Below are 12,146 nucleotides of genomic sequence, written 5' to 3'. Positions count from 1 at the left end.
CTTTTGTTGTACTAGATTATTTCAAACAGTTTAGTGGTTGGGAATGACAGCGTAGGCTTGAGCCCTGGCACCACATGAGTTGTGTCTCTTCCTCTCTGTCTCAAAAATAATGAAAACAGCTGGCCTGGGAGAAGTTAAATTGCATGTGCATGAAGCCCAAGTAGGGCAAAAAAATGTAAAATCTGGCAAAATTTGAGAGTTTTAATTCTACTTTGCACAGAATAAGTTCTAAGCTCTAGAAACCCACTAGGATAGCAGGAAGGCTGACATAGCAGGTGCACAGGAAAACTATTTCACCCAAACTTGCCTGTTTCTAGTGCAAACAAACAGATTAAGTGGAACAGTTGTTCCAGACACCTGCTTTCCTTCCCAGTCACTAAACCACTTCCTTGGTTAACTGTTCACAACCTGTATCTACACCTCCTGACACCAATAGCCTAACAGCAACCTCAGTCCCTCCCATTTCTGCAAAGCACACACCTCAGGGGAAGCTCGTCAGCATGTGAAGCTCAGGCGGCCAGTGCTTGGGGTCCAAGGTGCAGGGTTCATGAACAACACGCTGGAAAGGGACCGGGCAGAGAGAGTCCATCTTCATTTTTTTCCTTCAAGAGTTTCAAGTTACAGACTGTTAGTGATATGGAAAGGGACATGTTTGGCACACACTTTCGAAGTTAATTATTTAAAAGAATGCACTTCATCTCACACATAAGAATTCTAGGGGGCAATTTAGAGAATAGTGTTACCCAAGCCTTTTGAGTTACTTTATTGAATGGTCCTTGTTTTTACATTTGCCAGAAACAAAAGGCAGAATTTCTGTCCTCTATCTTTAATCCAAAGGAGGTAACTATTCTAAAGATAATGGGCTGTTGGAAATGTCATGGCGTGTTTATCAATGGAAAAATGCATCATCACTTTTCCAGTAACCGATTAAGTTCTGGGCCAGTGAGATAGCATAATGGTGATGCAAAGAGGCTCTCCCAGGTTCTATCCCAGTGCCACTAGAAGCCGGAGCTGAGCCGTGCTCTGGTCATAAAATAAATAAAGATACTTTCAGAGAACTCTACTGCAAATTGCAGTAAAAGGAAAGCTGGTTTGCCACGCTGTGCATTCCAGTGCTCACGGTAAAGGCCTGAGGGTCTGGAGTCTACTATATATAGTCTTCTGTCACCCTGCCTGCTTCCCACTCCTTCCCCTGCCCCCACCCCCCCCCAAAAAAAAAAAACTTACCTCAGTCCGAACCTCTGGACAGACACATCATTACCACATAATCTGTCTTACACCATCACTCCCACACATGAGAAAAATTTCAAGTGACTAGTAGCACTAAGATAGCTTCACTGTGAGTGAAGTAGTTGTCCGATCACCCCTAGAGGGATAAAACAACTAATGCAGATGAGTAATGACTGGAAAAATCTACTGAACTGTTTGACACACAGCATGTGAGGCTACATTTGACTTGAGCACACAGTACTCATGGTCATAAATCACAAGTATGAGATTAGCTGACTGGAGATTCTTAATGTTCCAGAAACTGGATGCAATCTTATGCTGCTGTCTTTTCCCCTGTAGGAAGAGCAGCTACCGTTGTTATCGAATTCTTTAAAGGCTCTTTAAACCTAAAATAGATTTCAGAATAGAATGAGAACACCGACCACTTAGCCTAGGTTAGAGAGGTCTTACATTCAGTTCCCAATAAATGCTTTCTTAAAAGCAGATATATGAAAAAACATTTTATTTAGCTTATATCACATTAAATTTCTTTCTGTGACAGTTCTATAGACATTTAAAGAGCACAGCAAATAAAAAGTAGTACTCGGAGGAATGGAAAGTATATCTTAAAATCTGCTTCCACACAATTGGAAATATTTGTATAAAGGGCCAAAATATCAAAGCCTGCTTAATGGTACAAAGCATTTGTCTTAAGGGTGGGAAATTACAAATCATAAACCACCAAGAGACTGAGGTACACAGGATCACTGAATCATAAAGGTATAAGAACCATAACCACGGCATTCAGACACCCATATAGAAACAAATGTGGGGCATAGATTGTGCAATTAACAGGAGCTGTCCTGGGAAAGTCTTGTCAAACCATTCAAAAAAAAAAAAAAAAAACACGCCATCACATAATAGTGGCCCCACAAGTGAACATAATCCTCAACTCCACAGCAGTGGCAAGGGTTGTAAGAAGATATTAGATTGCATTAGCGACAACACATACCTAAGAGCTGCCACTAGAGTCACAACTTCCAGCAACTTTGTGAGCTACAAAGGATAAGTGACATAACTTTTACACCATAATATGCCAAACTCCACAGGAAAGTATCATTGCTTTAAAAAAAAGTGAGAATTTTACATGGGTAAGTTTAAGTTTCCAAAGAACACACTCAAATGCATCTGGGAAAGCGTTAATAAACAAGAGGCAGCAGTAGAAATCTACCCGCTAGCTTTAAGAGCCTAGAACAGAAGAGTAGGAACAATAGAATTCATCTTAACCTCTTCCTGCCTGTTCTCTAAAGGTCTGTGCAGCCCCCATTTGATCTGGGAAGGTAGGATCTGAAAATTGAATTGAAGATAGCTGTAACTTAACCATTGCTCTGCTGTGCGCTGAGATTCAGCTGAAGCAGCAGACTCTTAACAGAGCACAGCTAAGGCTGACGGCAGAAGACTGGTATGCCCGTCCATGAGCAGACCAGTTTACCCCCTCAGAACTTGAACTTGTAGTAAAGACAGAACTTGGGGACTAGGGAGATAGCATAATGGTTATGTAAAAGACTTTCTTTTTTTTTTAAGTATTTTTATTTTATTTATTTATTCCCTTTTGTTGCCCTTGTTATTTTATTGTTGTAGTTATTATTGTTGTTGTCGTTGGATAGGACAGAGAGAAATGGAGAGAGGAGGGGAAGACAGAGAGGAGGAGAGAAAGAGACACCTGCAGACCTGCTTCACCGCCTGTGAAGCGACTTCCCTGCAGGTGGGGAGCCGGGGTTCGAACCGGGATCCTAATGCCGGTCCTTGTGCTTTGCGCCACCTGCGCTTAACCCGCTGCGCCACCGCCCGACTCCCTGTAAAAGACTTTCATGCCAGAGATTCAGATGTCACAGGTTCAATCCCCAGCACCACCATGAACCAGAAATGAACAGTGCAAGTGTGCATAGCTCCCTCTCCCTCCCTCTTCCCTTCTCCCACTTTAAAATAATGTGTTTTTTAAAAAAAAAAAAAAAAAAAAAAACAAGAACTAGGGGTCAGAAGGTGGTGTACCTGGTAGAGCACATGTTACCATACCCAAAGACTTGAGTTTTAGTCCCAGGTCCCCACCTACAGGGGCTACAGGAGAGAAGTTTCACAGTAATGAAGCAATACTGTATATCTTTCTCCCTCTCCCTCTTCCTCTATAAGAAAATAAACAAGAAAAAAAATAATAACTACCAGGACCAGTGGAGTCCTGGCACCAAGGCATCAAGCCTCAGCAATAACTGGTGCCACAAACAAACAAACAGAAAAGACTGAACTTCTCTATCAGACCAGCAAGCAGTTACCCAACTCAGACCAGATGAGACAAGCATGTCAGACTGCATTTGATGGAGGCAGTGTACAGTCAAAAAAATATTTTAGTTTGCCTTTAAACTAGTTAAACTGCATAATTATTTTCTGCACTAAACTTTGACTGCCTATATCCAGCTCTCTCACTTCCTGTATAACCTTCATCAAGTCTTCTAATACCTTCTAGTTTTCACAGCCACAGTTAGGATGACAGTAATTATTATGAGACTGTATGAGGCACTGAAAACTGTGTCTGACACATAGTAATTGTTCCACAGTAATACTTCTTAGATACTAAATGCTGTATTTTTATCATTTCTTTTACATAACTTGCCTACCTTCAGCTTTTCAAGCATTTTTAGTAGATAAATGTATTAAGTCATAATAAAAATATGTTACAAAGTAGACCTACAACTAAAGGTTCACCTTGAATTTGAAAGGTTGCCTATAACTACAAGCCCTTTAGCAGATTTGAATTTGTGTAAATATGGGAGCCAAGGAGGTGGCTGAACAGTTTATGTCTTGCATGGATGCCTTGCAACTGGACCACATAACAAGGAAAAAACAATTAGAACACCATAAATGGTAAATCAAATATTTGCTTTCTTTCAAATAAAACAAACTTTGTTTTCATGTACTAGAGAATTCTAGAAATGCTGCAATTATATATGTGCTCAGCTAGAAACTGGTAATAATAATTTAAGAATTATTATTGAAATATAAAATAATTGCCATTCTATCTGGGTTAGCATGTTAAATGACCAAGCAAACAACTGCTGAACTTTTGCTGACTTTGTATTGTTTTTGTTTTGGATACACTTGAGACCCTCTAGGTTTGCTATTAGGCTGACAACTACAACTTCTTTTGCCACCTCAATTTTTTAAGAAAAATCTCTAAAAATACTTTAGGGCTGGATCCTTTGTGATTAGTCCTGGTGGGCAGTAAGTGGCAGACCTGAGACCAGACGGGGGTGTGGAGAGGCTCCAGAGAGGCAGTTAGAACAGCAGGTGGGAACTCTGTGCTGGTTCACAAAGGGCCTCCAGAGGGTCCACTATTTGTCTCCCAGACAGAATGGACACTCTGTTCCAATGTTCCCTATGTTAATAATATCCCATGGTGACTATGATGTTATTTAACATAATTACAATTAATATTAGTCAGCATAACTAATAAGACGCTCGTGTTTTTGAAATTAAGCCCATAAATCTCATTCATTTCCTACAATAAGTTTATCTTAATAATTAACAAATAAAAAAGGAGAAAAAAAGTCTTTGGCTGGGGACACAGCATAATAGTTATGCAAAAAGACTCATACCTAAGGCTCTGAGGTTCCAGGTTCAATCCCCAGCACCACCATAAACCAGAGCTGTGCAGTGCTTTGGTCTCAACACCCCCCTTAAAAAACTTAAAAAGAGAGAGAAAAGGAGTCTTGCCACAAAAGCCTAAGACAAAGCTGAGAATCACTTTTCTATAATATATAAGATGTAGTTGAGTGTTTTTACTTTTCCTCCATACTCAATTTAACCCCAGCTTACAGTTTTCAGGTTCTATTCTTCCTAGTTAATCACTTTAAAAAAAACTAAATTGGGTGTGGGCTGGAAGATGGCACTCTCAGTTAAATGTACATTAATACTATGCACAAAGATTTGGGTTTAAGTCCCCTTTCCCCACCTGCAGGGAAGATGCTTCATGAGTTGTGAAGCAGGTCTGGAGGTGTCTGTCTTTCTCCCTATCTCCCCCTCTTCTCAGTTTCATTCTGCTTTATCCAAAAAAAAAAACAAAAAAAAAAGCCTCCAGGAGCAGTAGGTTCATAGTGCAAGCACTACTTTAACTCTGGTGGCAAAACAATAACAACAACAACCAAAAAAAAAAAAAAAACCCTGAATTTGTAAGTTCTGAAATCCTTGCTGTGCTATGATTTTTTTTTTTTTTTTTTGCTATGGGAGATTTTTAAGATACATTCAAAATAAAGCACTATGAAAGTGAAACAACTGATCTTTAAAACAGACACTGAGGTTTACCACAAACAAAAGGTGGAGCCAACTTCCCACACTGGCATCATTAACAGACACTTTTGGAATTGGTGGGTATCAAGATTTGAAATACTTCATTTGTTTTAGGGGAAAGGACCCTAATATTCAAAACCAAGGGAAGAGCATCTTTAGGTCATGTTACCTCAACTGCCCACATGGCCTAGACCCCAGTCAAACAGATCGCTTTGCACCCCTGAAAGAAGTGGCTCAGTTTGGACTAATCCCAGCACACCCAGGTGACAGACACTTGAGTCCAGATGAAATCATAAGTGCTACATTCTCTCAGCTGTCTAAATCCAAATGCAATGAGACCAGCAGGAACATCTGTAGACAGGGAGGAATGTGCACTGGTGCCTTTTCATATAGAGAAGTCACAAGTCTAGGTAAGCACAAGGGTGGGCACAGAAAGGGACATGGACATCTAAATTCAATCTGGTGCCTACCTTGGGCATCTATATCCAACCTAAAAAAAAAAATCAAACCAAGATATAGCATAATGGTTATGCAAAAAAGTTTTCATGCCTGAGGCTCCAAAGATCCTAGGTTCAATGCCCAGTACAATCATAAGCCAGAGTTGAACAGTGTTTTGGTAAAAGAAAAAAGGGGGGGGGAGATTTGCTTCTGTGGTCACATATGTAATACAAACTTAAAAGACAAACAAACAAAACTCTCCAGGTGCCAGGAGATGGCTCACCGTGTAGCACACACACTCAACTATGTGCAAGGACTCAGGTCCATGCTCCCAGCACCACGTGGGTGCACCATGCATGAGTGGTGGAGAGGTACCATGGTGTCTGTCATTCTCCCTCTCTGTCTCTGTCTGTGAGAGTCCATGGGCAGCAGTATGATCACATAGATGTGAAGCCCTCTCAGAGGAAACACACACACACACACACACACACACACACTCTCTATCCTTAAGTGGCAAGTGGCTTGGACATCACTTGGTTTTGATTCTGGCTTTTCTAATCTGGTTATGTCTTTTACAAATACAATTAACAGCATCCCATCATTTGTTCCTACTTTCCACTCCCTAGTCTCACATCTTTTCTGTTGTGGAGGGGATTCCCAGCTGACCAAAAATAACTATAATTGATCTCTTGGGTAACACAGGCTCCTATAAAATCAGGTTTATACTTTCTGTGCTATGTGCTACCTATAAAGACTCCAACACTAGATTAATTTTAGGCTGCTTCCAAATACAGATAATACTGTGTTCTTGAGGTCTGTGTCCAAGTATTTCTGAAACAGCTTTGCTCAACTTGTACCAGTATCACAACTAATAGTTATTAAAGGCCTCTCACTAGTAGAAACTAGCTTTATATCATTGAATTTAATGCCTTAAGTACAGGATACGCTAGCTAGAGTAAATCTATTTTCAAAAAGAAAACGTGCTTTGTTTTCTTTTTTTAATATTGATTTATTTATTCCCTTTTGTTGCCCTTGTTTTATTGTTGTAGTTGTTGTTGGGTAGGACAGAGAGAAATGGAAATAGAAGGGAAAGACAGAGAGGGGGAGAGAAAGACAGACACCTGCAGACCTGCTTCACCGCTTGTGAAGCGACTCCCCTGCAGGTGGGGAGCTGGGGGCTCGAACCGGGATCCTTACGCCAGTCCATTAATGCTTTACGCCATGTGTGCTTAACCCGCTGCACTACCGCTGGACACCCGTGCTTTGTTTTCTATCACAAGGTTATTCTTTGATACATAATCTCAGAAATCAGTCAGTCACTTCCAAGTAGAGGCATAGCTAATTCTTTGCACATTCGCTGCACTGCTGAAAATTTCTTTCTCTCTTTTTTTTTTTTAATTAGAACTGATTTCAGAGGTGCTTTATCTTGTCCTGCTTATGTTCCACTTGGAATGAAAGCTAAATATTTTACAAAGTTTCTGTTTTAATAAGCCCACTGTGGGAAGTTTCTGACAGGAAAATGCTATAGGGGCCAAGGAGGGCATGCAGTGACACAGCATGTTTTTCATGTGTTCAACTCTGGCACCACATTTAAAAAAATACAAAACTAATAGAGCATCATCATAAATGGCAGAAAGCCAACTGATGGTTTATCTGGTTTAACACACTTGTTACCATGTGCAAGGACCTAGGTCCAAGACCCTGGACTCCCACCTGCAGGGGAGAAGCTTCAGAAGCAGTGAAGCAGTACTGCAGGTGTCTCTTTCATTCTCCCTATTACCTCTTTCTTCTCATTTTCTCTCTGTTATATCACAAATAATGAAATGGGGAAAAAAAAGTAAAATATGGCCACCAGGAGCAGTGAGTTTATCAAGCAGGCACCATGGCCCAGTGATAATCCTCAAATAAAAAAAGAAGGAAGGAAGGAAAGAGAGAGAGAGAGAGAGAAGAGAGGTTCCTACATACTCTACCACCTGAGGAAGATGGGTCCTGAAATAGGGGCAGCTTGGCATGTTCCTACTCATGACCATAGAATGTGAGCTCAGACCTACAAGGATGCAGAGGTCACATAGGCTCCTAAGCTGAATATGGGCCCCATATCAAATGGATGGGGTTTACAGTCAACAATATTTATATACCTTTCCCATATTTGGGAGCTACTTTCTTCCCTGATTCAGCTTTCTAGGCCTCTTTTCAGCCATGACATCATCTCCCCAGTCAACAACTTGGGCTCACCTGCACACCAGATGTCAGGCTCAAGAAAAAACTAGTATAGTCATAGGCCCTTTGGAATATAACTAAAATAAGCCTACTAGCTATCTTCAAAAGGGAGAGCCTAAATCTTCATCTGCAATATTTCAGCCTTTAGACTCATGATTAATCAACAATTTGGCTTTATGTGTTAGCTCTTTTTTCAGCTACCAGGTTCCAGATGTAACCATGATGCCAACCAGACCTCCCTAGGCAGACAACCCCACCAATGTTACCAGGAGCCCTGCTTCCCCAGGCCCCGCCCCACTAGGGAAAGAGAGAGACAGGCTGGAGTATGGATTGACCTGTCAATGCCCATGTTCAGTGGGGAAGCAATTACAGAAGCCAGACTTTCTACCTTCTGCACCCCATAATGACCCTGGATTCATACTCCCAGAGAGATAAAAAATAGGAAAGCTTTCAAGGGAGGGGATGGGATACAGAGTTCTGGTGGTGGGAATTGTGTGAAACTGTACCACTCTTATCCTATGGTCTTGTCAATATTTCCATTTTATAAATAAAAAAACAAAAAATAAAGAAAAGGGAGAGAGAGGAAGGAAGGAAGGGAGTAGTGAAACTTAGGCTATAAAACAGTTTCTTCTCACTCCCCAAAATTACTGCTAGTTTTATCATTTTTTTACTAGAGTTCACAAACCAACTTGTATTAAAGTGTTTTGCTAATCAAATCTATAGTTTGTACCTGTACCTGACACACTGGTGTGTATATAGCTATTCACCCTGCCATGGACCAGCATGCCCTGCACACAGTTCCAAAAAAGAGAACCCCATTCTTGCAAGCACTGGACCTTTTTCTAATGCACATACCGGACCCCTGGGAACAACAATAGACAGGCATCTTTTGAGGCAGGAAGATTTACATCTCCACAGTTCTCTGTGAAATTTACCGCACGTGTGTGCGCGCGCACACACACACACACACACACACACACACATTACATAATCTGCAGGCCCTGAATGCAGATCAGGAGATCAATGCATCTGCATGAAGATGACAGGAAGGTCTTGGGGGAGAGCAGGGCTCACACCCCAGCCAGACCACTGTCCCATTATGTCACCATCTCTCTAGCCTTCAGCAGAGTAACAGCACTACATGGTCTCTGTCCACACAGGCTTGTTCACATGTGAAACCATTTAGCTGACTGCCATCGTTTCTCAGCCCTACAGTCAAGTGGTACAAAAAAGCACACAAAGGTCAAAGGGCAGTATAGTCACATGATAAACATTAGCCCACGTCTCATAAGGGTGCCACAATCATTCCCCTTTTTACTTTATAACCCTCCCAAGCCAGATTTACACTCTTCACTCCAAAATCTTTAAGACACTTTCCAAAAGGGCAGAAAGAACCACACCGAGAGCCTGCAGGCTTAGCAAGTCAAAAACTCTGCAGTCAAATGTGCCTCTTGGTAACAAGGAAAACTGGCTCTCTCACCCTGACTCGGGGGAGGATGGTACATGATGGCACCTGCCAAAACCAAAGCAGAGACCACACAGTAGAAAGACACGGAGACCCGCCCACTCCAGATGGGGCTCACGATTGGTGCTGGTGTTTACGCTTCGGCATCTGACTTCCTCTGCAGCCTGTTCTCAACTGGGCATCATTGAGACTGTGGGTTATGGGAGCCCTCCTTGCTCTTACTGTCCTCTGCCGGGCTGCACTCAGACCTCGTGACCGAGGACTTGTACCCCCGAAGTGTGTGGGCATTCAGCATCTCCAGCAGCAAGTCGTATACGGGGACCACATTTTTGCACTTCATGCTGAGCAGGTGTTCCATGCCCTTGTTACTGTGGGGACAAAACGGTGCCGAGACTCCTTCTAGTGAGGCAGTGATAGGGACTTCAACATCTTTCCCAGGTCCAACCCTAACTCCCTGGCCCCTTGCACTTACCCAGCCCTTTCCTTTTATTGCTTGTACATCTGGATCCTACACTTAAGGGCAAAAATAATGTCCTGTGGAGCATTGTGTCCCATAACCCATTTGCCATGCCCCAACAGGACCTGGATCAGACTGCAAGCTCCTCTGCTGTACACAGTTTATTCTATAAAGTCACTATGGACTCTGAATGAGTGAATCCCAGGCCACTACTCCAGAAAGGAACACAGGGGCAGGCTCAGGAGAACCTCTGGGCACAGTTCCATCAGCCAACTAAAATGCAACCTTATTTTACCTGTGTTTTTGTTTAAAGACACCTTGTTAAACATATTTTGTTGGCTCCTTAACATTTGGCTCATAAAGGCCAGTGAAATAGCTCATTTGGATAGTGTCCTGCTTTGCACTGAAGGAAGCTGTGGCCTCTTTCACTCTCTCTGCCTATCTAAACAAGCAAACAAAAACAGAACTATTGACTCATGACCTTTAACACTATAGTCCCTGCCTGTATAAAGCTTACCTAGTAGCTATTTCAAGTACACCACTGCCTTCTTAGACTTTGGAACACTGTGCTTGGGGCCATTTAGAAATAGTGAACTCAGGGCCTGAGTGGTGGAGTACCCAGACACTATCAACAAGGACCTCGCTTCAAGCCCCCAGTCCCCACCTGCAGAAGCAGGGGGGGGGGGGCTTCATTAGTGGTGTGAATCAGTGCTTCAGATATCTCTCGACCTGTCCATCATCATCTTCCCTCTCAATTTCTCTATACAACAAATAATAAGTACTTTTTAAAAAAAGAGTAATGAACTCTGTGGTCCGGGAGGTGAGGCAGTGAATAAAGCATTGGACTTTCAGGCATGAAGTCTTGAGTTCGAGCCCTGGCCGCATATGTACCAGAGTGATGTCTAGTTCTTTCTCTCCCCTCCTATCTTTCTCATTAATAAATAAAATCCTTTTAAAAAAGAATAATGAGGGGGGCTAGGCAGTAGTGCAGCAGGTTTAGCGCACATGGTACAAAGCTCAAGGACCGGCACAAGGATCCTGGTTTGAGCCCCCCAGCTCTCCACCTGCAGGGGAAGGTTGCTTTCCAAGCGGTGAATCAGGTCTGCAGGTATCTATCTTTCTCTCCTCCTCTCTGTCTTCCCTTCCTCTCTCGATTTCTCTCTGTCCTATCCAACAACAACAACAGCTATAACAACAGTAACAACTACAACAAGGGCAACAAAATGGAAAAAATGGTCTCCAGGAGCAGTGGATTCGTGGTGCAGGCACCGAGCCTCAGCAATAACTCTGGAGGCAAAAAAAGAACAACAAACTCAAAAAAAGCAAAAGCACAGCACTGAGTCGAATAAAAATTGTCTGCTGTCAGAGAGTTGAAACAGGGAAGGCAGAGCCCAAGGTCCTCTGGCTGCAGCTGGAAACATTAGTGCTCATGACTCAAGTTTTGGGGGAATGTCCATGAACTTGAAAGTGTAACAGTATTGGTTTGGGGGTTACAAATGAATATCAGTAAGTACATAAGGTCACAAAAACGAAGACAGGCAGTGACTGCTCTGCTGCTGGGTGAGTGCTGCTGAATAATTACAAACAAGCCAAAACTATCTTCCTCAGAAAGTAACTACCGGGGCTGGGTGGTGGCACACCTGCTTGAGCGCACGTCACAGTGTGCAAGAACCTAAGTTCAAGCCCCCAGTCCCCACCTACAGGGGGAAAACTTCATGAGTAATGAAACAGGGCTGCAGATGTCTATCTCTCTCCCTATCACCCCCTTCCCTCTCAATTTCTGTATGTCTCTATCCAATAAAGATGAAAGAAAGAAAGAAAGAAAGAAAGAAAGAAAGAAAGGAAAGAGAGAGAAAGAAGGAAGGAGGAAGGAAGGAAGGAAGGAAAGAAGGAAGGAAGGAAGGAGGGAAGGCTGAAAGAAAGGGAGGGAGGGATGGAGGGAGGAAGAGAGCAACTACCTTTTATCCTCATCCTCATTCTTCCAGTGCCTGAGCTGGGCTAACCTCTCCAGCTGTC

At 42.5% G+C, this 12,146-nt stretch overlaps 1 protein-coding gene across 1 annotated transcript in view; it reads right to left on the bottom strand.

Moving 5' to 3' along the window:
* Positions 1-7,940: 7,940 nt before the first annotated feature.
* ESR2 (estrogen receptor 2) overlaps positions 7,941-12,146 on the bottom strand; it is a 40,744-nt gene continuing 36,538 nt past the window's right edge. Inside the window, exon 8 of the mRNA XM_007531714.3 lies at positions 7,941-10,041. Coding sequence (XP_007531776.2) covers positions 9,855-10,041 — 187 coding nt within the window. The 3' untranslated portion in view covers positions 7,941-9,854. The remainder of the gene's footprint in view (positions 10,042-12,146) is intronic.

The sequence above is a fragment of the Erinaceus europaeus genome, chromosome 16 (genome assembly GCF_950295315.1).
Source record: "Erinaceus europaeus chromosome 16, mEriEur2.1, whole genome shotgun sequence".
Classification (NCBI taxonomy): Eukaryota; Metazoa; Chordata; class Mammalia; order Eulipotyphla; family Erinaceidae; genus Erinaceus; species Erinaceus europaeus.
This window is presented reverse-complemented; position numbering and strand designations above follow the sequence as displayed.